Below are 27,911 nucleotides of genomic sequence, written 5' to 3'. Positions count from 1 at the left end.
TAAGGCAAATTCCATTGCTTGACACACCATAGCGTTTTACTAGACAATATCTGGCCAGTCAATGATCTAAATAGACACTTAATTAATTATGGAACAAATAACAGATAGTAAACTTGTCAATAGACCACTGTGTAAAATGTCTTGCTATACATATTTAGTGCTGACAGTACCCGTCATAGTTTTTACTAGAATTACGAAAAAGTAGAATAGAAGACTCAGTTGAGTATAGCAGCACCAAAGAGACTGTTTATGTTATTGTACATTGAAAGTCTGAGTTATGCACTACAATGCACGGCTGCAGTATGCACGAAATAAAGTAAACGTGGACCAAGCTCTAGCACACGTGCACTCAAATATATGCATGCGTAACGCGCGCACCATTGATTATGTAGCAACGAATTCATAATGGTATGCTTCCCCACATACAAACGTTAACCCAACTGTACTTTACACAAATTAACGTATTCGAATATGTTGAACTCTATAGCAAAGAAAACAACTACGCTATTTCATAATAGATTTGATGGCTGGTCTATACAGTGGCAACCGCACCCGGTTGGACAGACATCATGATCGGTAAACCAGTCCATCATATGAAAGGTGTGACCGCCGTGACCACATGATAAACAAAAGTTAGAGCATCCTAAAGTAGACAAAGAACATCCTTTAATAAATTCCAATAAACTTAATCTAGACACACCTTTCACTGCTATTCGACAGATCGAACAACTCAATCCATATCTATTACACCGTGGGCATGTAATACCATTTGTCAAAGGACTATCACAATGGTGACACTGAATGCCAAATGCTACATATGCAACAGTTACCATCAGTTAATACTGTTAAACAACAGTCATGAAGGACTTACAAAGACCAGAGTGTGGTGTCTGGTCTGACTTGATAAACTTCAATACTTCACATCTTTGCGGCAGCATGCCCCAGCAGTAAAGAATTTCGCCATATGCTCGCTTGTACTCATCATATTGCTTCTCTCGTTCAGAGTCCAGTAATCTACAACGTCAGCAGCAAAGTGTACAAATTTTGTCTGTCTGTCCATTCCTCTATCTTTCTGCATGTCTGCCTGTTTGTCTAGCTGTCTGTTGTAACTCATGTTCTGTAATTTGCACCCAATACACTATTGTTAATTAACTACTGATTATCTCTGGCAACCTAAGGAAATTGCCTACAAGTAGCTACAAACATAGCAAACAAACAACTACTTAGAAGAATATATCTAAGTTTGTGTATCTGTTTGGTGTGTGTGTGTGTGTGTGTGTGTGTGTGTGTGTGTGTGTGTGTGTGTGTGTGTGTGTGTGTGTCTGTGTGTGTGTGTCTGTGTGTCTGTGTGTCTGTGTGGGGTGTGTGAAAGTCCTCTCACTGAACACTCCAAGAGGGTACCCCATGGGACCTTGTATTTCTGTTAGTTCCCTTGCCCGGGGGAGGAAATACATGCTAACTTCAACCTTCGGCAAGTTGAAGATAGTGAGAGGCTAGGGTGCGCTAGCCTAGCAAGCTGGTCACTCAAAACATATGTTGCTACTAAACGCAGAATAGAGTGCGTTCCCCCGCGTGTGGACAAAAAGTAGGGGTGGTGCTGGGAAAAGAGCCAGTGACACCAGGTGAGACCTGTTTTGCTATATGGATGTGAGACTTGGTCCATTACATAACCAAACTTGCAACGCTTAAATACATTTCACATGCGGTGCATTCGATCGATTCTTGGTGTCTCAAGATGGAATAAAATCAAGAATTCAGACAATTTAGAATGAGCATGTGAAGACCCTATTGCTATGACAATACAGAAATAACGATTGCAATGGCTGGGCCATTTGCTGCGTATGAGTGACAATTAATCGTCCCCAAAAGCAACAACTTCGCAGCAGACTTAGTAATGCAACAAGACCAACACATGGGCCTAAACAGAGATGGATAGATGTTGTCACAAGAGACCTCAGGTCATTACATATCAGTCTTCGTGTTGCTGATAATCATGCTGCTTGGAGAAGCGCTATTACGCTGCGTTGCCAAAACCCATAGTGGGTATGGTGGAATCAAGGTCAAGGTCAAGGTCAAGGTCAAGGTCAAGGTCAAGGTCAAGGTCAAGGTCAAGGTCAAGGTGTGTGTGTGTGTGTGTGTGTGTGTGTGTGTGTGTGTGTGGTGTGTGTGTGGTGTGTGTGTGGTGTGTGTGTGGTGTGTGTGTGTGTGTGGTGTGTGTGTGTGTGTGTGTGTGTGTGTGTGTGTGTGTGTGTGTGTGTGTGTGTGTGTGTGTGTGTGTGTGTGTGTGTGTGTGTGTGTGTGTGTGTGTGTGTGTGTCTATACAATATACAAGAAAGGTGATAAAAGTGATCCAACAAATTATCAACCAATCTCTCTTCTTTCATGTGTGTCAAAGATCTTAGAAGGAATTGTATATGATCAGATATATCATCATTTGAAATCACACACTTTTCTACCCGACTGTCGGTATGGATTTAGAAGACGGAGGTCTACTCAGGATGTAGTTGGTATCCTGGCTGATAAGTTGCTGGAAGCTAAAGATGCATGCCTCTCCTCGAGAGCGGTATTTCTTGATTTAAGTAAAGCATTCGACACGGTTGACCACAGTCGGTTAGTCACTAAGCTACAAGATAGTGGCATCACTGCTCAACCTCTGTGTTAGTTTAAAAACTATTTGACTGGTCGCCAACAGAGAGTTAGAAAGGGATTTGAGTTGTCAGCACCAGTTGATTGTCTACATGGGGTACCGCAAGGCTCGAAACTTGGGACTGCTGCTATTCATTGTATACAAATGACTTGCCACAAGTTGTATCTACCTCTTCACTAATTCTATATGCGGATGACACCTGTCTTGTTTCGTCTGGATTGACATACAAAGAACTTGTCCGGTCTCTGCAGTGTGATGTTGATGCTGGCAAACTGGTTCAATGTCAACCTTATGAAACTAAAGGGAATGAAATCTGAATTCGTATTATTAATAAAGTTCAAAGATAAACAGATTCCTTCTGACTACTGCCTTACGATTAAAATAACTCACTTTGCCCAGTGAATTCGGCTCGGTACTTGGGGTAATCTTTGATTGCAATATTGATTGGAGCCATCATGTTGACTCAAATGTCAAAAAGTCATCTAGAAAAATCGGTATACTGTATCGAAACATTGGCAGTCTTCATAGTTCAGCTTGCACAGCCTTTGTTTGTTCAGTAATACTACCAAATTTGGACTACTATTCTACTGCTTTGTCAAATGATTCCACTGGCATTCAGATGAGATTAACAAAAATTGAAAAATCGTGCTTGCAACTTCTGTCTAGAAAACATCGGTATGACTCCACTGGTGATATCAAACAACTGTACTCAGACCAGTGACTAACTGACATAGTCTCTCTCTTGGGCTTACGGCGTCTCTTGGTATACATAGTATTGCACCACCTCAGGTTTGTCAGGTGTCAGGTTTGACTCTATTGATAAGGCCAGGCACCATACACAGCTGTCAAACTCTGGTATAATAATGGCATGCCCTCGCACAAACGCCCTCAATAGCACATCTTTTTAAAGGGCTCAGAAACTGTGGAACTCTTTGTCAAGTCACTTACTCTTGGCTTCATATCACTCTTCTTTCAAATGTCTACTATGCTATTATCTTTCAACTAAATGTTAATAATTTTATAACTGTATAATTATATTTTATACAGGCTTTACTTGTCTAGTTTTAGTCTTTTGTGTACTTGTATATACACTCATACGGTACCTGGAAGATCGGCCATCTAACTGACTGACGGTTTTCCATTGTAAAATAAAACAACAACAACAACAACAACAACAACAACAACAACATCATCATCATCAAACTAGATGACAGATGAAGTGAGGCAGTTTTCACTTAATTAAGAAGCAACAAGCATGGCTAAGTTGGAACAAAAACATTGACAACCAGCAAGATTGTGAAAGATACAACAGGTTGAAGAAGCAAACATGTCAAGCAGTGGAAAAGGCTAAGAATAATTGGTGGAAGGAACAGGTGATGGAGATTGAAGCAAAATTGAGATGGCAATAAAAAGTGGTAAAGGTGGATCGCTATTGAAATTTCAAACATCTACAATCGAATCAAAAAACAAAGACAACTGTAACCTTGAAAGCAAAGGATGGTCAAAACTAGGTTTGTGAAGATACAGGGTAAGCTGGAAAAGTGGTGTCAACATTTCGAATCAATGTTGAACTTAAAATCAACAGTGCAATGTAAAAGACTGTGTAGAGGTTGATGATAGATTTGAAGGTGGCTGCATGTGACCGAGAGGATGCTGTAATATCCAACCCTTCTACGGAAGAGGACATTGCAGAAGCCATTAGCCAGATCAAGTGTAACAAGGCACCGGGAGCACATGAGATTACTGCTGAGCTTTTGAAGCTTGGTGGAGAAAGCATGATTCAACGGCTTACTTGGTTATCACAGCAAGTATGGCTCAATGAAGAAGTACCTGCTGATTGGACAACACAATTAATTGTTCCACTGCAAAGAAGGATAGTTATGATGATTGTGACAACTTCAGGAGCATCGCCTTACTCAGTGTTCCAAGAAAGGTCTTTGCAAGTTTTTTCTGAACAGAACAAAGGAAAATGTCAACAGGTTGTTGAGGGAGAATTACTGTGGTTTTCGGAAAGAGTAAGGCTCCACAGACCAGTTGTTTTCACTACGCATGTTAATGGAACATGCACATGAAGTTCACCAACTATGCTTTGTGTGTTCTGTGAACCTGAAGAAAGCATGACTATATTAAAGTTAATGGTGAAGCATTATGGTCTGCTCTAGAGTTGTGTTATGCTTACCACCCAAAATATTGAAAATCTTAAAGGCTCTCCAAAAAAGACACCGGTGGAGCTGTGAGAGCATATGGCTAGGTCTCTAAAGAGTCTTGGATTGGAAATAGTGTTAGACAGGGTGATGTGTTGACACCCATGCTGTTTAACCTATTCTTGATGCAGTTATTCACATGTCTCTGCAAAAGCACCCGGGGAATGGAATTACCGTCTTGTTCAACACATAAGCTGAGCTAGTGGGAACAGAAAGTAGATGAGAGATCAAACCTTGATGCCGGATGTTGAGTATGCAGACAACATGTGTCTGCTTAGCAACTCCATGGATGAGTTGGAGGAGATGTTACTAGATCTAGATCTGAGTTGCAACCAAATGGGTCTTTCCATCAGTGCCCAAAAGACAAAAAATTCTGTAGGGGTAGCGTGTCCATTTAGATGAAAGCAATAGGAGGAGGAGGAGGAGGAGGAGGAGGAGGAGGAGGAGGAGGAGGAGGAGGAGGAAGAGGTGTGTGTGTACGAAACGTGTCTGTCTGTCTGTCTGTCTGTCAAATCTTCATATATTTTTATACATTAAAGCTAATACATGTGAAACTAAAGTAACAGCTAATGAACAATATGTCTGTCTGTCTGTCTTTCTGTCTTAAATTTTGATAAATCGCAATATAGAGTACAAAATGACTGCTACAAACATCTCCAATTGTTCAGTAATGTCCAAGCTACTTTCATCTGTGTCTGTCTGTCTGTCCAATACATATATTTGAACATGAATCTAGCAAGAAATAAAATGTGTAACTACAAGTCCAATTATACAGAATCACCTAGAGACTAAAGAGATCAATTACTGAACAACTTTAGAACTAAAACTACATTTTATAACTAGCAAAGAACGCAAAGAAGGGTCCAGCTACTACAACATTAACTAATGGGGATGAATGCAGTTTGTTTTTGCTTGGATTCTGCAACACAAAGATGGCATCTTGCACTGGATTGCTCTAGCATTGCATCGCTGTAGTTGAATGACCTTTTTCGCCAGTAATCCATAAATTGTGTTGAGTTGCCGGTCTGTTTGTTAGAGGAAACAATATAGATCAAGTAAAACAACAGATTTCTTTCTTTTACCATGAATGTAATTCAAGATGTCTTTCCACATAGTGTGAACCTCAAACAATGGAATAAGTCACACAGAAGAGAATGCCCATGAAGTGACAAAGACCAGATGTTAATTAAATAATTAACGCATGTTCTGCATAGCTGTTCGGTTGCTTTTGCGCAAAGACGGTATGTGTTGCAACAGCAACACACTTCAGTTCTAAGCAGCTTCATAATACACCCCATACACCTAGCTGAACAATGTTAATGAATCTGTCAGGTAAGCACTATTGTCTTCCTTCCGGATTCAGTCACATAAACCATTGTCTGACATTGTTGCTTACAATCAGAGTCATAGACAAGCTATTCTAATTGAATTGATAGTCTCTTTAGAGTAAAACTTGTATAAACTGCAGCTCATGATAACAAGAAACAGTACAAAGCTTACACCTCGTCTTATCAATGCTGGCTGGTAGACACACTGCAGATCGAATCTTGTGGTCTGCTGGACATTAATAGTTTACCAGCTACGTACATGTATTGAAACATTTGCTTCTCCTGGAATGTCCAAGCCACCACATGCACAATATCTCTGGGCTGTTCCCATCACGCTATGGTGTAGAAGAAATAACCTATTTCGTTGTTTTGTTTTGTGTTGCCTCTCCACGCCATGTATTAACACCAGCTTGTGTGTGAAGAAGCAATAACAATTGGCATTTCACAAACTCAATTTTGTCTCTCTTGCAAGTTACACTGTTACGTAGATTGTTGTAGTGTTGTGCATGTACTAAGTAGTGACTGACAGCCTAAATCTTCGCAGATTTTCTTCTTCTGCACTATATAACTCCTCGCTGTGCTTAGAGCACTGTGTAGAAAGTACTGTGTAGTAAGATTGCACTGATAAGCCAAATTTCTTATTTCCAAATAATTGTAGGCCAATAGGTCAATACCAATAGCCAATACAATATTTTCTTAATATCTCTAATTTTGACAACTTAATTATTCATATTGATGGTATTGTAAGTCTTTGTACTACAGTAGTGCACCATCACGAGTAATAATTAACAGACTGCCAACAATGCAGACGGCACATCATGTGTCCTCTCTCAAGTCAAAGTGTTCACAGACAAGAGGTCTTCTTCAGCTCCAAACTCATTGCCATGTGCAATTCACATGCCAATCACACTTCTATGCATGCATGCACATGATGTTATCTGTATTATTGCAACCAAACTGATACTGATATACTCCAATACTGGCTTTATCCAATATCTGATATCTGATCCGATTATGGAGCAACCTTACTATGTAGGCAGTGGTTACAGTTGTACCCATGTAAAAATGTATACATGAATAACTACTGTCTGTCTGTTTGCCTACGTACCTGTCTGTGTCAATTTCTACACAAACAAATTTCCAATCTTGTGATCAATGCTGACCTGCAGCTTAGTTGATGAGTTTTCTTCTCTTCATCTGGATCAACCCAATCAACTGCATCTGCTGATGGCAATAAAGGTCGATGGTGCCACAATGAAGCAACTTTCTGAGCAGTGTCCTTAAACCACACAGAATGCAATAAATTATGATCAGTATTGATACCAACTGTTACCCAACAAAATAACCTGATGTCCAAAAAAAGAGCTGTTGCTAGCATTAATATGATCCATTTCATGTTCACCCACCCTTTCAGATAGAGCAATTACAGCTGTCAGCATTGCCAACATTTGAACATCTTTCAATTTTTCATAATGTGACATTCTGTAAAACAAGCAGTTTGTAAACTTAACCACAGAAACAAAGCCAGTAACCAACAAACACAGTCAAGTATAGCCAATGCATGTAACATTAATTAACTAAAGAAACCTGAATGAAAAAGTCTGGCTGCATAGTTTCATATTCACTACCTAATTATGCAGCAACCGCAGTCACCAACTATTCTATGTTCAACAAGTATACAATAGGCTATTATGCCAAGATAAGTGCACATGCTTACTGAAGTAAATCTACACATACAATTAAACCTACACTAAATCTTAAGAGCATGTTTGACAAAAAATTGAACAAAATGTGTCCGCATGAGGGTGCAAAAACCTTGCCTCATAAAGATCTTCCTTCTATAATAATAATAATAATAATAATAATAATAATAATAATAAAAAGTCACCGCCGTGGCTTAGTGGTTAGCGACAATGGCTACCACTCCATGGTTTGGGGGTTCAAAGCCCAGTGACGACAGTAAATTGTGAAACTTGTCTGTCTTTCTTTCTCATGTTTCTCTAGCTTTATCCATGAGACTATGACTCGTTTCAGTCGTTGGGGAGTTTCTGTGGTCTGGCAAACGGTCGGTTGACGATGACGTCCAGTGCTTTCCTGGTGGTCGTTGATATCCACTAGGCGTGCTGTATCGAGTACGCGGTCACCGTAATGCCTGCAATCTATATCGAATTGGCTAGTCATTGATCGCCGTATGGACTACACGGAAACATGTACCCTGCTGGGCTCACCTGCTGGGTTGGTGGGCGCCCAGATGGGGGTAAAGACCCCACTTGCCCATTATGGAGGGGCATAACGACACATAATACACCGCCGTGGCTTAGTGGTTAGCGACAATGGCTACCACTCCATGGTTTGGGGGTTCAAACCCCAGTGACGATAGTAAATTATGAAACTTGTCTGTCTTTCTCTCTCATGTTTCTCTAACTTTATCCATGAGACTATGACTCGTTTCAGTCGTTGGGGAGTTTCTGTGGTCTGGCGAACGGTCCGTTGACGATGACGTTCAGTGCTTTCCTGGTGGTCGTTGATATCCACTAGGCATGCTGTCCACGAGTTCGCGGTCACCGTAATGCCTGCAATCTATATCGAATTGGCTAGTCATTGATTGCCGTATGGACTGCACGGAAACATGTACCCTGCTGGGCTCACCTGCCGGGTTGGTGGACGCCCAGATGGGGGTAAAGACCCCACTTGCCCATTATGAAGGGGCATAACGACACATAATAATGGCTTAGTGGTTAGCGACAATGGCTACCACTCCATGGTTTGAGGGTTCAAACCCCAGTAACAACAGTAAATTGTGAAACTTGTCTGTCTTTCTTTCTCATGTTTCACTAGCTTTATCCATGAGACTATGACTCGTTTCAGTCGTTGGGGAGTTTCTGTGGTCTGGCAAATGGTCCGTTGACGATGACGTCCGGTGCTTCCTGGTGGTCGTTGATATGCACTAGGCGTGCTGTATCGAGTACGCGGTCACCGTAATGCCTGCAATCTATATCGAATTGGCTAGTCATTGATCGCCGTATGGACTGCACGGATACATGTACCCTGCTGGGCTCACCTGCCGGGTTGGTGGGCGCCCAGATAGAGATAAAGACCCCACTTGCCCATTATGGAGGGGCATAACGACACATATAACAATAATAATAATAATATATTTTGTTTCATACCACTACAGGTACAGTGCTCTAGGCCAGACAAGATACATGCACTAACAAGTAAGAATAGATAGTAATTAAAGAATAAACGTAGAAGAATAAACAAACATAAATTAAGGTTTAATCCAGTTCTTGAAGTCCATGTAGAACAACACCATGATTCTTGTCCTTGTCTCCTTGTCCACTGATCGCCACAGATTGCCTCGAGTATTCAGAATGAATCCGCTCACTAATTCATTATTAGAATGAACTGCTCGCCACAAGAAAGAGAGCTGGCTAACACGCAATAGATCTGGAGCTTCTCTGATAGGTTCTCCAAGAGTTTCCCGCAAGGATGTTCTGTTTGAGATCCCTAGCCCTCTACGATACCCTCTTCTCCATGCTTGATGTAGTAAACGTTTGGTACTTCCCATTCCCAAATCCCACAGTTCGCATCCATAGCCCAATACAGGTCACAATACGGAGTACATTATTGTTGTCCATACTGTAGGATTACAACCCACACCTTTGACAGCCCCTACAATTGAGTATAATAAAGAGTAGAACTTCCTATATCTGGAAACAGCCCTATTAGCCATGCCCATGATATAACATTTACTAGTGACAAAATGGGACTGATGTTTCAGAGCTTATATTCATCCATGACCACAACTGTAGATCGATGTCTACACAACAATGATCTTACAGTGATTGCACCAGCTGTCGTCCAAAAGGTACTGCTGCCCAAGGAGACTCATCATTGAGACTTGTTCTAGAAACCAAATGTGACCTTGTCACACCCTTCAGTAGCTGCCATACTCGAACAAGTTCATATCGTTCCACACTGGCAGCTGCAACTGCATTGGCATCACAAATAGCTGAAATGTCATTTCCATTTAATCTAGCAATAAGAAAAGCCTAGTTTATTCAATGGGAAGATGATAAACAATGTAAAAATCAATCAGTACGTATAAATCTCAGCAAGACTAGAAGACACAGAAGTAAGTGATTGAGTATCATATATCACAATGTGGTTGACGTAAAGCTTGCCAACGAGTTGATGATTCCCTTTTACCTTTTTCAATTCACTCTGTAACGTCACAAATAGGACAGCAAGTGACAATGCCTACAAACATGACTATACCTGTGGTAGCCAATAATATGAACGCAATGACACTCTCTGCTCTCGCATACCCCCGGGGGATGTCGAGTACCCATGCAGATCACTAACTATGTGACCACCATGTTTCTGAATTGGGACAGCTGAAGAGTCTCGACTCACAACTGCTGCCGTCCTTGCTTTTACTTTAACAACAGCTGCCGACCGACCAAACAATTTCCTGCTGTGACTACTCAACTCAGCCAAAGACCTAAACAACATAGATTAAACACTAGCTTGCATAGTTAAAATATAAATCAATCAATCACAAGTCAATTTCAAAGCATAGATATGTTAACCTGACTTTCAAACCAACAAACATAAAGATAGTAGTACAATTTCCTTAGCTAATTTAAACGTTTCACTAAAAAACCAGTGCTTCTTTTGTACATAACAATATGTTCAATCATACCCAATGTGTTTCCATTTCGTAATCAACTTGTCAGTAAAACCTATTTCTTTTCATTAGTCACTGACAGTCCATCAAACCAACCAATACTGCTGCTCCATGCAAATGTCACTCAATGAAACAATTCGACAACCCATAACTTAATAAATTTTCACTGTACTCATTACACAGCAGTAAACATGGCAGTCTCAAAGTTATAATAATCTATACTACTATATAAAATTGACGATGTTTGTATATATATATATATATATATATATATATATAAGTTTGATAGACGGTTAGACTGGATCACCCACAAGGCTAAAATTTGAGGTACAGGCCTAACTTGGCATGGGTAAAAACATGGGCAAGGTGGCGTCGTCTTCCAGCTTTTTCAGTCGGGTCCCCTTTTGGGGGTGCATTGTAGAACGATATAATGCTGTTCATCGTTCAAGAAGGAAACTGAATGCTCCTGATAGACTCAATTTGAAGGAAGTTCCATTACTTGAACTCAATCTCCTAAGGTAGCTTTGTTTTCTCATAACTAAGAGTGCGATGCTCACTTTCAATATCCATTGTTTGTTCACATGCCATTGTTACGTCATAATGCTATAACTATCCAGCAGTCCCATCAGACTGCATTATCTGAGCAAGCTGTAGTTGATTTGTTTATTTTAACATCAAACTACATCTAGAGCAAAAAGATAAGAGTTCTGAAAAGAAATATTGTTCAGTGAGCAGGTTGGAAACGTGCTGAGTATATTCTACAATATCCCAAGAGGACCCGCCTCTACTCGCGCGCATTGGATAACATCAAACTACGTCCAGAGCAAAGACGTAGAAGTCCACTTAGTAATGGTCAGTGCGTATAGATTGGAAACGTGCTGAGTATATTTTAAAATATCCCAGGAGGACCCGCCTCCACTCGCAAGCGAATTACTCTACAACAGCTCATCGGACCTCCACCAAATTAAGCTGACCTCGGACGGTATGCTTAGAGCATGTCGCTTAATACCGCCAACGTCAAAAACGACAAGATATTTTTGTGTAAGATATTTAGGTATTTAGAAATATGCCCACCTTGCTTTTTCCGAGTATGCTCGCCGAATACCTGCCACATTCAATACGGCAGCAACGTGTTCAAAGTGATAACGTCCAATGGGACTGTTGAAATAGCTCCGAGAAGGCTCACCGAAGAGACGCGTGACTGCGTTTGCACTGAATCCAACCTACACGTTTCCTGCACCGAGCGCTACACTGGGAGTGTGAACACATCACAAACAGAGAGCAAACAGTGCGCTAAATCACGCATGCCTGCATGTCAAGCTACTGCATGTATCCTATGGCTGAGTAAGAAACTGCATGTGACTTTCAAGTTTCTATTGCTCAGATATATATCTCTGAACGAAAAAGTCGCTGCAAATTTCTCAAAATGGGACACTCAGTTAAGTTTTCATTTGTCTTCAACGGAATATTAACTAATTAGCATATTCCAGTTTATTTAAACACACGCCCACACCAGTCATTTGAACTGAATCCACACAGGGAGTGTGTCGATTTCTACCAAAAAAATTCCACATGACGTATCTACACATGCTCAAACTGAGTCTTCTGTCATAACACTACAGTACTCTGCCCGTACGAAGGACGGGTCATGTATCTAGTTATTCCTAAAAATGCTTGTAATGAAAACCAAAAACATCTCCTTTGACTAAAAAGTGTACAAAATTGTGGACAACCCTTATTTGTTGATGCAATTTTTCAAACCATCAGAAGACTATCCAAAAACTTAAGTGCTTTATCTGACTAGCCCTCAGATGATGAAACACATGTTACAAAACTCCCAATACATCATTTAGCTAAGAGCCCCCAAGTCAAGTGAATCTAAAGCTAGGGTTACAATATGACGTTGGCGATGCTAGCGAGGACGCTGGCAAGGCTCAGGCAGGCGTCATACTGTAAACACTCGCACGTCACGTCATGAGTGTTGTCAGCGTCGCCGACGCCACAGTCGATTCAAGTTCAACTCTAGCATCCAAACCGGAAGTGCTCTAGTGTCTACTGGAAGCATGTGCCTTTTGTCGACAAATCAGAGATTAAATCTGGGAGTGAAAAACAAGAAGTAAATTATGGAAGAGAAGCCTAACGAAAGTGTATACGTATAGGTACATGGCTGGTTGTGGCAGGTCAAGTCACGATAGCTTATAAATGCGAGGCGCAAGAAAACGCTTGGAAAAAAGAATCGAAAAAACCAGGCTCCCAGGAGCAAGCTGCCAAAAAATGAGGAAGCATGTCCGTGACAACTTGGTGTGGGAGAAAATGAAAACCAAATCACAGACTTTGTATTCATGGTAGATGATTATGATGAGCATGTGCGTAATGGCTCGTCCCTGATGCTCATCAAATGATATTGTAAATGGTACAGTGTCAGTGTCAGTATTTGGCACCTACTTGGCGTCTTTGCCAGCGTTCTCGCAAGCGTCCTTGCAAGTGTCGTCAGTGTCATATTGTAAACCAAGCTTAAGTCATTTCCAGCACTCAACACACTAAAAAGCCTTTATCGTACTTCTAGTCATTTTCATATCTGCATCTACACAACAATCCAACTCATCATTCCCACTACACACCTTGCAGTTTTTGTAACGCCGTGAGGACCTTTAATCCCTGCAGGACGACTGTAGACCACAAGCATCCCTTTGACAACCAAATTCAATACTACCACCTAGCACCAATAATAGTCTAAATACCATACCAGCAGAGCAAAAGCTGCCTCCACACGTTCTAGGAAACGGAATGTTATCATCAAATGATGAACAATAAGTAAATGTAATCATCTTTCTCGATCTGGTTTCTCTTTGTGAAATCTCAATATCACTGTCTCCAGATTGGGTACCGCCAGAATCACGCCTTCGAACCTACATTACATGTCTCAATACAATGCGGTACTATTAATGCTATGTAGTTAACTTACTGCTTGACGTTCGAGAAGTGCAACAAGTTTTCTCAAACACACTTCCAGGCAGGGACGGTGTTGATTTACCAGTGGCTTAGCAGTCTCGGACAAAGACTACACAACACCAAATATTGCTGTTTTCTCAAAAAATTAATAAATTACATAGTAGTAATATGTACCTGTATGAGTTGGTTCTTTGCTGTTACATCGATGGGTGACTCGGTAGAAATTTGGAACGATGGTGTAGCCTCATTGGGATACAACGATGGAAACAAGATGACAAGACGAACAAACAGTGAGTTGACACAAGCCGAAACTTGACATGTACGAGCACTTAGGTCCAACTAAACACACAGCTACCATCATAAACGCTAAAATAGTAAAGAATATATAAGATAACCATTTCAAGAAATCAGAGACATATCAAACAGACCGACAAGCTAACAAAGAAACAGAAAAGACAAAGACAAACTGACTATCCACTTAGTTGGGGGATGTAACTGCGTCATTAATGCAGGAAGAATTCTGTTATAGCAAACACACTTCCTTCTGAAGTGTTACCTTTTCTACAGTAATTCCTGGTATATCTTGATTAAGCAAAGAAAACTCCTGTGAAAGTGTATGAACTTGCCGTGATGACACTACAGATGTGTCTGGAGGAGGAGACAGAAGAGCTGGTAGCACAGAGCTGTCTTCAGGAATGGAACCAACTTCTAACTCAGCTGGGAGAGTTAAACTGGCACTTGCGGGTGGAGAAATATACATAGATTGATGGCCACAAGCCTGAAAGCAGACAGAAAAGACACTACTTACAACAAGCCAGGTTACTTAAGTGTCATAAGCAATGATAGCATAACGTCTCTCTGATGTGATGTGATGCAATGCAGTGTGTGTGTGTGTGTGTGTGTGTGTGTGTGTGTGTGTGTGTGTGTGTGTGTGTGTGTGTGCGTGTGTGTGTGTGTGTGTGTGTGTGTGTGTGTGTGTGTGTGTGTGTTACAATAGAATGACTTTGTCAATTCTGACAGCTGGTTTCAGGTTTCCAATGTGTGTGCAAGTAAAAATATTTCTGTTTGCCTGCATGTAACAATGATCACTCACAATCAAATACTGACTGTCAATTTTCCACTGTCTCAACGTCATATCCTTTGACCATGTCACTAGTTGAAATGCCTTTTCCTTATCATCTACATGAGCAATAATAACAACATTAAACAAGAACACTTCCTCATTCAAATTTCCACCCACCCATGCTCTTTACTCTCCACACAAAATCGGGAACAAAGTCAACGTGACCAACAAAGGCATGAATAGGCTTTCCCAGCGAACTGCTCAGATTCCACAATAAAAGACTGTTTTCCGAGCGTCTCATTTGTGACACAACAACTGTAACCAATCCATGACCAAATGGCTACAACAAACATAAACAGTTCTACACGCTAATGACATCAATAAGAATAAGCTACAATACATGGTGAGCAATAGCTCAACAAGTTGTAACTAAAAACCATAAGTAACTGAAATACTCATATCACCTGTCTTGTTGCAGTTACTTTCAACAATTATTGTTCAAGCCATTTGCAAAAAATTTCATTAGCAAGAAGCAAGGTGTTTGTCCAGCAACCAATAGACTAACAACAGTCAAAACTGATAATTGTTGAAAGTGCTACAGTAATTTCTTCAAGAAAATCTTTAATTCTATAATAAAAACTGCTGCATTCCCTCATACATGGCAGTACAAGTCTAATGCCAGTTATATCTCAATCATCTAAATCTTAAGTACATGTACTCTTCTAATCACAATCCCCAATTCTCTCATACTACATGAGAAATAAATGTTGAAACATTCCAAACAACAATTGTAATGACAAGCGACTAACTTGCTCGTACAAGTACATAATCTCAGTTGCGCTAATTAATTTACATAAACTAAACATATGGAACCTTGACTATAATACTAGCTGCAATAGGCTCACCGTAAACTTTGCTCTCCAGACAGGTGTCCCAACCTGTACTTCACTTTCGGCATTTCTTGGTGACTTCACATCCCACAACTTGTAAAATTAAAGCAAAAGTTAGATCACACTAATTAAAATGACTATCATAAAACAAAAGCACAAACAACAAATCTCAATTACCAAAACTGCCACATCTCAAAATATCACAGTTGTTAAAGTCACAGAATAGTAAATGTTGTCTCTATGGCAAGACCTAATAAGCTGTTAAGGTCTCTCACGGCTGCTTAAGTACTTGATGCAGTTTCAAGCATTACTTCCATGACTAGATATTGGCTGTGCCTCTTTTAGTTGTAGCTTTAATTAAAAAATTAAACCAAACACCACATACTAAGTATATATGTAATCAATTAACAAAAGGTTTAGTCATATTTTCATCAGTTTGTTCGTCATGTGCATAAGGCATAATTTTAATGCAATTGCAATGGCCTGTAATGGTCTACAGCAGACAAGATTAATATCAAAATTATAATTAAGTGTAATTTCAATCCATGTCAGATCCATATTATGATAAGGATAGATTATGTCACTGAAGATGACACAAAAAAACTTCTCTGCAACTATGCACACCTTGACTGTAGAATCTTGACTTGCGGACGCCAAAATGTTCTCATGTTTTGGGCTCCAATCCAAGCCATGTATCTTTGAGCTATGAGCTGCTATATATGTTGTGGCTGTTGATGATTTCTATGCAAATTTATTTATAATTGACACAATAAATAAAAGAATAGCTTCAACATAGCTGACTCTTTTATCCCAAATTCTAATATCACCATCATGAGATGAGGCCAAGATGTTTTCATTGAATCGATTCCATTTCACTTGAGAAGCACCGGCTAACATCACATAGTAAGCAAATTAAGTCACAGCAATTTTAGAATGCATAAAATATTTCATTACAATCATTAGAAACTTAATGACTCTATTCATGTCCTCAGAACATACACCCTCTCAGTCAAGACAAGATGTGGTGCTAACTGTGTACATGTATAACTAGATTGCATTTTGTAGTATATCTAAATCTGATAGAAAAGAATGTGGTTGTGGTCGTGTGTCCGGTGTGTCGTGTGTAGAAACATTCACAGACTACAAAATAGTGGTGATGTAATTGATTTCTAAAAACATGGTATACTTGACAATAAACCAATTACAAACATGCAACAGCAAAATTAAAAGCCAGAGTGTCAACATTACCAATAGTCGTAGACAATTTGTACAATATGATCTAAGGATAAAGGCGGCTCTCTGAAAGGACGGATCTCTGAAAAGACGGAGAGCACATTATCAGCAGTAAATATAATGACGTTCGCAAGACCTGGAGCCACGCAAGCACATGATGGAAGATCTAATAAGAGCAAATGCTAGTCTACATCGAATCCAGCAGATTGTGGTGCTGTAAGACGTATTGTTGTTGTCCGACAACAGAGAAGCCAGCTTCTTCATGCAGATTGTTGTCAACTTGCTTGCTCCACCAGTACATGAGAAAACACGAGCTGTGAATGATGCCTGTTCCACAAGACGTATTCTACTTTCGTATTTTTGTTATGGCACTCTTATTACCAAATCATTTCTAGACGTCCTGCGTGGAGACTCGAGTCGGCAGTACTACGAAGCTAGTACGAGTAAGTCCACAGACCTCTGTTAGGGAAGCTGTGAGTTCGCTTGGGCAATACATGGAGTTCTGCATCACGAAGCCAGACAGTTCTGTAGCAACCAGCAGCCACGTGCAAAAAAGCAGAGATTGAATAAGAGTACATGGAAATTAACATGACAAGTCACTGTGTAATACTTAAACATCTCGAAAAGCTCGTGCATTCTGTGTCATACTTGAATAACCAACTCCACAAAGTAGTTACAATTCACACTCATACATAACATTTTCAAATGTATGCATTATAAATACGTACTAAATAGAATAGAAGAATTAAATCCATCCGTCCCAATTTAAAAAAATCTGGATGTTAATCAATATATCTAATTGACTTGGCCTAAACAGCAGCACCAATAGCTTACTATCTCTTGTTTCATGTTGTGTGAACAACAATAATAGAAAGTTAGAACAGTTAGTAAAACCCACGCATGCGCAACACAACTACAGAGCAGCAATAGGTAAAAGTGTCCTACAGCGACAACTGTATAGTAACTGGGCTGGAGATGCCTGGCAACCTTCCATTGGTGTATTACGCAGGACTAACAATGCAAGCAAGGGATCTGAACCTGCTTTTTCAACTCTTTTCAGCATTCATTTGATTGATTTTAATGCACTTTCAATTTCCCATTTGCTTGTGGATAACTGGGACTGCTGGTGATATGTGAAAATTCTCATTCAGCAGCAAAATGTTGAAAGTCTTCAGATGGAAACTGAGGTCCACTGTCTGCCACAACAACGTCTGGAATACCATGACAAGCAAAGAAATTTTTCAGCTTTTGGATGACAGTGTGTGAAGTGGTATTCCGCATCCTATCTACCTCTGAAAATTGCTGAAATAATCTGTTGTGACAGCGTACTCCTTTTCCTTCAGAGTGAGCAGATCCACTACAACATGTTGCTATGGTCAAACGAGTAAAGCATGCCGTCTTATTGTCTCCTCCTGCTGCTTGGTGTCCAGAGACCAACAGATTTCACATGTGCTGACCAAGCGTTGCACTTCCGCACTCATTCCAGACCAGTAAACACTTCCCCGGACTCTATGCAAGCAAGCGTTTACTGCAAGATGTGCTGCGTGTATCTTTCCACGTGTTTTGTGCAAAGGCATTCTGGGATGACTACTCGTGTTCGTGTTCCATGGAGAAGTAGCCCATCTTGCATTGTAATCTCATCTGCAAACCAAAAATAAGGTATGATCTGCTGAGAAACAGCCGATTTGACATCGAGCCAGCCTGTCATGACAACATGTGTGCAAGTTCCTGTAGAACTGAGTCTTCAGCTGTAGTGACTCTAATTTCCTCGATTTTTGCGCCCGAGATTGGTAGCATTTCCACCATATTGACTGAGGCTACTTCAGTGTAATATTGATGTATCTCGGCACTAGCATCATCATCTTTGTCTTGTGGAAGTGTGGCCCATGACAAGGCATCTGCAATGTATAACTCAGCCCCATTTCGTATTTGATTGTTGGGTGATAGACATTTACTTGTAGTAAAAGTCGTTCCAATCTCTTTGGTGCAAGATGCAGTGGTTTTCGTGATATTGATTCCAGAGGAAGATGATCGGTTTCCACAGTAACATCGCTTCCATGCGCGTACTGATGGAATCTTTCCAGTCCAAAGACTACTCCCAACAGCTCCTCCTCGATCTGTGGATATCCTTTTTTCATTCGGCTTTAGAAAACAGCTAGCATAGGCTACAGATTGCCCCTTTTGTAGCAATACAGAGCCAAGTCCTGTTGATGAGGTGTCAATCTGTTACTGGTAGCTTTGGATCAAAGAACCTCAGAACTGGAGTGGAAATGATAGCCTTCTTGACGTCCTCAAATGCTGTATTTTCCGCTTCTGTCCATTGCCATTTAGTATCCTTCTTTGTGAGTTGCCTGAACGTATGGCAGATATCAGCAAAGTTTGGCAAGAAACATGCTAGGTAATTCATTACCCCAAAGGGACGTCTAACTCCATGCACATCTGCGAGTGTGGGCATGTGTTGGATAGCAATGATTTTCTTAGGATCTGGCTTCAGACCTTCTGGCGTCAACACATGACCAACATATGGAAGTGAGCTTGCCTTTAGTCTGAATTTGCTCCCATTCAGCTTGGTATTACGTTCCAAAGTGTTCAGTCATGCTGATGTACGAAATAGATTTTGGCATATCAACATGCATGAGTGATCAAGCAAGTTAATTAACAACATTTGGAACTCAGTACGGGCGATATCAATGGAACCATATGCACTTCGGCATAACACCAGCACCGGCAATTTTCCAAAGGATGCTGCAGCAGTCACTTGATGGGTTGGAAGGAGTGCTCATAATTGCAGATGACATTCTTGTCGTAGGGAAGGAGACACACTTGAAGAAGCAGAATTGAACCACGATGATAGAATGCTGAAGTTCTGAACGCTGTGTGGAACGTAATATCAAGCTGAATGGGAGCAAATTCAGACTGAAGGCAAGCTCACTTCCATATGTTGGTCATGTGTTGACGCCAAAGAGTCTGAAGCCAGATCCTAAGAAAATCATTGCTATCCAACACATACCCACACCCACAGATGTGCATGGAGTTAGACGTCTCTTTGGGGTAATGAATTACCTAGCACGTTTCTTACCAAACCTTGCTGATATCTGCCATACGTTCAGGCAACTCACAAAGAAGGATACCAAATGGCAATGGACAGAAACGGAAAATACAACATTTGAGGAAGTCAAGAAGGCTATCATTTCCACTCCAGTTCTAAGATTCTTTGATCCAAAGCTACCAGCAACCATACAGAACGATGCCTCATCAACAGGACTTGGCGCTGTATTGCTACAAAAGGGGCAATCTGTAGCTTATGCTAACTGCTCTCTAAAGCCGAATGAAAAAACATTTGCGCAGATCAAGAAGGAGCTGTTGGGAATAGTCTTTGAACTGGAAAGATTCCATCAGTACACGTATGGAAGCAATGGTACTGTGGAAACCTATCGTCGTCCACTGGAATCAATATCACAAAGTGCATATTGCACCAAAGAGATTGGAATGACTTTTACTACAAGTAAATGCCTACCATCCAACAATTAAATACAAAAGGGACTGAGTTATAATACATTGCAAATGCCTAGTCACGGGCCGCACTTCCACAAAACAAAGATGATGATGCTAGTGCAAAGGTACACCAATTTTACGCTGAAGTAGCTTCAGTCAATATGGTGGAAATGCAACCAATCTCGAGCACAAAAATTGAGGAAATTCAAGTGGCTACAGCTGAAGACCCAGTTCTACAGGAACTTGCGCACATGTTGTCATGACAGGTCGCTGCGATTTCAAATCGGATGTCTCTCAGCAAACCATACCATATTTTTGGTTTGCAGATGAGATCACAATGCAAGAGGGCCTACTTCTCCATGAAAAACAAGTAATCATCCAAGAATGCTTTCGCACAGAAACACGTGGAAGATACATACAGCACATCTTGGAGTAAACGCTTGCTTGCGTAGAGCCCATGTGAAATCTGTCAGTCTCTGGACACCAAGCAGCAGGAGGAGACAATAAGACAGGACGCTTCACCCGTTTGACCTTGCAGTGGATCTGTTCATTCTGGAAAAAATGAGTACGCAGTCACAACAGATTATTTCAGCAATTTTTCAGAGGTTAATGAGATGCAAAAAACTACTTCATGCACTGTCATCCAAAAGCTGAAAAATCACTGCTCATGGTATTCCAGACGTTGTTGTGACAGACGATGGACCTTAGTTTTCATCTGAAGACTTCCAACTTCGTTGCTCAATGGAAATTTTCACATATCACCATCAGTCCAAGTTGTCCACAAGCAAATGGGAAAGTCAAAAGTGCAGTAAAATCAGGTTCAGATCCCTTGCTTGCATTGTTAGCCCTGTGTAATACACCAATGGAAGGTCTCCAGGCATCTCCAGCCCAGTTACTATACAGTCGCCGCTGTAGGACACTCTTGCCTATTGCTGCTCAGCTCTTGCAACCAGCAGTAGTGTCAAATGCTCGAGAAGGGTTGAAAGTCAATAAGGCTAAGCAAGTCAAGCAATACAACAAGCAGGCTAGAGATCTACCACCGCTGAATGTTGGTGATAACATCAGAATGCAGACTATGAAGAGACAGCCAGAATGGAAAAAAGGAGTTGTTGTCGATGTTCTTCCACATCGAGCTTATGAAGTAGATGTAGGATCAGACAAGCTGCTACGCCGAAACAGACAACAACTACAATATTTTCAAGAAAAATCACCCGATCAGACAACACAAGAATCACAGTCTCTGAAGGAAGATCAAACTACATCTTCTGATCCAGACTTCCCATTACCATCTACTGCAACTGTCTCAACACCAAGGTCAGGCACGAGGTTTGAGAAAACACATCAAAACCCTCTTCTGTCCTTGTTCCACAAGAGACTGCAAAAGCATCAGACAAGACTAACCCACAAGTCAACTCAACCAACACTCAGTCCACTCAAGCAACTATGGACAAATCGTCTACAAGTCAGTCAGAGTTGGTACACACAAGAAGTGGGAGAGCAATGTATAAACCTAAGTACTTGGATGATTACATTTCGTAGTTAGTAAGAGATTCATTTATTGAGTTGTGTTGTTACTCCTTAGAGACTTCGTCTTAGCAGGCAAAAGGGGGTATCTAGTGTAAGTGTTATCAACTGTAGTTGTGTTGCACATGCGTGGGTTTTACTAACAGTCTAACTTGTTATTATCATTTTTCACACACATGACACACGGTGACAGATGAAAGAAACTTCAGCATTCTATCATGGTGGTTAGATTCTGCTTCTTCAAGTGTGTCACCTTCCCCTATGACAAGAATATCACCTGCAATTATGAGCACTCCTTCCAACCCATCAAGTGACTGCTGCAGCATCCTTTGGAAAATTTCTGGTGCTGTATGCCGAAGAGCATACGGTTCCATTGATATCACCCGTACTGAGTTCCAAATGTTGTTAACTTGCATGATGACTCATCCATGTTGATATGCCAAAATCCACTTCGTACATCAGCATGACTGAACACTTTAGCATGTGTCAGCTGGGTATTACATCATCTAGAGTCAGACATAGAATAATGACTTCGCTTGAGAGCTTGATTAAGCGGTTTTGGGTCCAGACAAACACAAAGTGTGGCATTTGATTTGGGCATTACCACCAAGCTTGATACCCACTCAGTTGGCTCTTCAATGCGTGAAATAACAACAGTACCCTCTAGACAATCCAGTTCTCCTTTGAGCTTGCCTTTGAGAGAGATTGGCGTTCTTCTAACGAGAAGTTGTACTGGGGTTATGGCTGAATCCACTTCCAGATGCAGTTCGCCTGAGAAACAGCCTAACTGCTCGCTGAATACACTTGTGTAGTCACTTAGTATATCCTCCATTATTTGCAATGGTGTTTTCATCTCTGGTGTATTGATCTTCAGAATCGACTCTTCATCCACTTTGACTAGTCCCATTTGTTGACTTAATCGCACTCCAAGGATTGATATAGATGACTCCAACATGACAACAAATTGACATTTGTACTTCTTCCCAGTACATGAATGGATCATCTTCAATTCACATTTTCCAGCCGGTATAACTTTCTCCCTGTTGAACATTGAGAGGACCTGTGAGGTTGGCTGGATTTCGATGTTGACTGGTAGATCTTGACGTCAAACTACATCACACATTGCCCCTGTGTCAACCTGAAACCGTACTGACTTTGTGCCAACCAGCATTGGAACAAACAACTGTGATTTGAGTTTGGTTTGTTGTTCGATGCGATTGACAGCAATTCTTCATCCTCTTGCTCAATGTTGAGTGTCATCAAAGTCTCGTAGTCTGATGAATCCTCAGCAACCTTGATTTGTCAAACATTGCCAACAGGTTTGCCTTTGAGCTTTTCCGTGTCTTCCTCTCCATAGCACGGCACATTTTTAGAAGTGGTTTAGCTTTCCACACTTGTCACAAGTGCCATAAGCTGGGCACTGCCTCTCATGGCCTTTAGTATGAAAGCGTCCGTAATGACCACACCTCTTGTCACCTTCCTGGGCAGTTCCTCTTTTGCACTTGTCCTTCTGTTGGGCTCCACTGTCCTTTTCTTACATACACCACGTTGAGCTGAAATTGCATGAATAGCTTCAGCTGCACTCATCTCTTTCAATGTTTTACCGTGATTTCACTTGCATGGCACATGTCCACACAAGTATGTAACATGAGACCTTTCTTCTCCAGTAACTGTTTATGTAGACTGGAATTTTTCACACCACACACGATGCGATCACATAGCAGCTCATCCAACATTGGACCTAAATGGCAGTGTCCGACTAGCTCGCGAAGTGTCGTAAGATACTTCTGAAACAACTCCTGTGCTTCCTGGTCTCGTTTGTTGAAAATGTAGCAGTCGTATATAACATTACTTTTGCCACTGCAATGTTCTTCAAATAACGCAAGGACATGCGACATTTTCTGCTTCTCCTCATTGTCTCGAAAGGTCGGAGAGTTGTAAATTCGTAATCCTTGTCCGATACATGTGATGTTGGAATGCACATTTCGTCAGGTTCATCTTGAAGACGTGTGACGATTTCATTGGTCGACCAAATTTCCCTCCATTCTCTCCAGTTTTGAGCAAGGTTGCCCTTGAGCTGGAGAGGCTGTGGGGGTTTGATGCCTCCCAGATGAAATGTGGACCTCATGGCAGCCGTAGGAGGCTGGGCGGCCGCTCCCTCTGCTTGAAGAGGAGGATTTGCCTCTTCCACTTGCTCATCATGTTACATTGGTGTGTGGGAGTATTCTGCGCATCCCTTTGGTTCAGAATCCACTCCTGTCACCACGTGCCATGTTGTGTGAACAACAATAATAACAAATTAGAACAGTTAGTAAAACTCACACATGCGCAACACAACTACAGTAGATAACACCTCACTACACATCTCTATGTCCTCTTTGAAAGCTACAAATCATAGGACCAAGACTTCAAAGAAGTCAACGTGACGTGTGAGGAGTGGTATATTAACGTAGTTCTATGCACACCAAATCTCTGTGGCTGACTATCAACGCAAGAAATGACCATATATGGGTGTCACAATGCAGGAATATATGGTACTAGGATCCATGGCCCGTCCTTCGTATGGGCAAGATACTGTAGTGTAAAGGTAGGTCTGTGGACACGTCACGTGCAATCTTTGTTGCGAGGTCCCGGATATGCTGAATGAATTCGAATCTTGCTCTTCGCGCTTGTTTCGATAGAAATCGACACACTCCCCGTGTAGCGCTTGCTGCAGAAAACGTGTAGGTTGGATTCGGTGCAAATGCGATCAGAATTTGGAGAGAAACGCAAGCGATAGAAGGGTAGGTTTCGTCGGCAAGAGATATTCGATTGCTCAAAGCTTTGCGAAGGACGGCGATGCATAGGGTCTACACGGGACTGGTGTGGCGTGTGTTCGAATGAACTGCAATGTGTAGCGTTTGCGTCGTCGAGAAATAGCAAAATCTCAAACTACTACCGCCAAAAAGTCAGCTGCACTAAAACCGCTGCCCTTGAGACCACCAAACTTAGGCGATAAGTTAGCCTGAACGTTCAGCTGCACGCAGTTGCAGAGTCTTGTTCCGTGCGATATTTTACGAATTGCAGCGATGCCTCGAGACAAACAGTTGAGTCCAAAAACGCGAGGGAAAATTGAAGCCCTTCACTCAGTTGGCCATTCTGTGCGTCACATCGCAGCTTTTGTCTGCCGCTCCAGGAATTCGGTTCATCAGTGCCTGCAACGGCTTTCCCATGGCAGCAGCGATTATAAAAAACGACCTGGACGTGGGAAGGCAACGACAATCTGGGAAGATCATTGACTGAAGAGAATGGCACTGCAGAACCGACGAGCACCATCACGACTGCTCTCGTATCAGCTGGCTGATGAAACCGGCAAGCAGGTGACAAGTAGAACAGTCCGTCGTCGTCTCGGTGAGACAGGAGTGAACGCTCGGACGCCTAGAAAAAAACCCACTGCTAACAGAAAACCATCGGCGTTTGCAACTGGGATGGGCAACCACTCACACACAGTGGACTTTGGATGACTGGAAATCTGTTCTTTTTTTTACAGATGAGTCAAAAGTCAGCATAGGAAACGATGGTGCTCTGTACGTTTGGCGTCGCAAAGGTGAGGAATTTCTCCCTGAATGTTGTGATCGTACGGTCCAGCACGGGACTGGTGTGATGGTGTGGGGATAGATGTGTTGGCATGGTGTGGGGTCTCTGGTGAAACTGGAAGGTCGTTTGGACAGCACGGCGTACCAACAGGTTCTGGAGGAGCACATGCTTACAGACGCAACGGCACTGATAGGAGACGACTTTGTCTTCCAGCAGGACAACGCGCCAATCTACACGTCTCGGTCAACAAGACAATGGCTACACCAGCATGACGTCACACTGTTGGACTGGCCGCCAAAATCGCCTGATGCGAATTCAATCGAGAACTTGTGGCATGAACTCAAAACTGCTGCCAACCGTCGCAAACCGAGAACTGCAACTGAGCTCTGGAATGCTCTACAAGAGGCGTGGCAGCAGATTTCAGCCGCATGTGTCCGAAACTTGGCAGAAAGTGTTCTGCGACGTTTAGATGCAATCAGGAGGGCGAGAGGCGGGAACACTCGTTACTGAGGAACTGATGAAGGACTTCAATTTTCCTTCGCGTTATTAAAACCGGCTTTTTTAAAAGCCACTAAACAAAATCAGAGAGAGTCTAACTTACGACGCTTACGCAGTCATGATGTCATACACTTTTAGGTCTTGTTTTCCACAATGCGAAACGTAAAGAAAACAATTTAGGGTCTACAGCATTCTCAAGAAACCTAACAATCAATGCGGCAACTATTAAGTTCTTAACAATATTGGTAGTTGGTAAATTGTGACCTAATTATTGTGTTACTACATACCCACAGCGGGGTGTCCCTATAATTTTGTCCAAGTCTGTATATCAAAGAACAATAACATTTGTGTTTTGCCAAATCAGATGGCTGTTTAATCAGATGAGTGTCAATCTGATTAATACTTTACCTTGGTCTGTTCACCATAAATCTCTACACAAAACTGATTACATAATAAATCCAGTACTGGCCAGCATGAGAAAGTCAGATAATTGAGTTGGCTGCAACTGCGATTACATAGTAGAACAGAACATTCCCAAGGCTCTATATATATACATGTAATGTCACATAAATGCACAAGAGTTTTCATGTCTTTAGACACTAGAAACACCAGCGATGAAAACTACTACATTGACCATCCATTTCTCAGGTACAGTTCCTGAACTAGTCACACAGTGTACATGCACCCAAACCTTGTAGGCATATTTCTCAAAGCATTTCTTTCTTCCTGGATACTGCCTTCACTTGCGTTGTTGATTTGAATGCATGATTGAATGTAGAAAAACACCAGTAATAACACTAATATTTGAGTGGAAAATGTGCCAGTTTCAACAAGACATACATTGCCTAGTCAAGAGCATTTGACGAGGACATTGTATGTTAGAATACAGTCAACGCCGACGTCAATAGCATGGGACCAAAGTGCATGCATAAAACATGGCATGTACTTCACTTCTTGATATGACATCACTCGATACAACAAAACTGACATATGCAAGAGATACAAAGATGCATAGGAATATACAAATCTCCATGATTTACCGACATCTAGCTGACCCAGCCTACCTTCCCCTAAGCTGCATTTACAATATGCAAACGCTCGCGTACCATGCGTCGTGTCGTGTCTGGTGTCATACAAATTCGAATTGTAAATGGTTGATGCGACACAATGTGTCCAAATAGAATTGAGTTCTATTTGAGCGTCAAACTGGAAGCTGTACGTCGTGTCGGAAGTATCACCTAGATTTCGACCAAATCACAACCAACTAAATCTGTACGTGTGGCTTCTGTGAGCGATGATTATTGATTTCAGCACTGTACTTTATGTTGAGCAATCTAGAGGTTATGATGTAAGGAGCTGTCCTTGCTTGTGGATGATCAGCTGCAAAGTATACAAAGACCCGCGTGCAAGGGAGACCGCATAGAAATGGATTTTGAGCAAGCTGGGGGTTCCAGCAGAGTTCTGCCAGTAGAAAATCTAAGTGCGAGTGGTCAGTTCAAGAATTCATGCAGCAATGTCTACAATGAGCTGAAATCATGAGTGGTAGTACAACGCGACACTCAAGCGTTGGCATATTATAAAGCCAGCTTTAGACGCACCATTTGCCACATGGTGCACACGTGTAGCAACAGCTGCTGCGGCAATTCATCTGCTTATATGGCTACACATGAACCTGGCAGGTTCTAACCTTAGAGGATTTCTTTAGCTACAAGTAGAAGTTTACAGTGCCTTAGCATGTACAATACTGTACATGACATCTAAAATAAATCACGTGCCCCGTACTAAGACGAAACCACGCGCGTTATTCA

General features: G+C 41.5%; 1 protein-coding gene across 1 annotated transcript; it reads right to left on the bottom strand.

Moving 5' to 3' along the window:
- Positions 1-390: 390 nt before the first annotated feature.
- On the bottom strand, positions 391-16,708 carry LOC134186431 (GATOR2 complex protein WDR59-like). Its single transcript, XM_062654407.1, has 18 exons — positions 16,579-16,708; positions 16,402-16,518; positions 15,793-15,870; positions 15,065-15,227; positions 14,918-15,003; positions 14,381-14,602; positions 13,999-14,163; positions 13,838-13,933; positions 13,619-13,781; positions 13,494-13,560; positions 10,461-10,686; positions 10,285-10,406; positions 10,023-10,217; positions 7,526-7,661; positions 7,343-7,458; positions 872-1,014; positions 701-811; positions 391-643 (listed from the first exon to the last, which is right to left on the bottom strand). The coding sequence occupies exons 1-18, from the start codon at positions 16,672-16,674 to the stop codon at positions 510-512; spliced, it is 2,436 nt and encodes an 811-aa protein (XP_062510391.1). The 5' UTR covers positions 16,675-16,708; the 3' UTR covers positions 391-509.
- Positions 16,709-27,911: the final 11,203 nt, after the last annotated feature.

The sequence above is a fragment of the Corticium candelabrum genome, chromosome 11 (assembly GCF_963422355.1).
Source record: "Corticium candelabrum chromosome 11, ooCorCand1.1, whole genome shotgun sequence".
NCBI classification, from domain to species: Eukaryota; Metazoa; Porifera; class Homoscleromorpha; order Homosclerophorida; family Plakinidae; genus Corticium; species Corticium candelabrum.
This window is presented reverse-complemented; position numbering and strand designations above follow the sequence as displayed.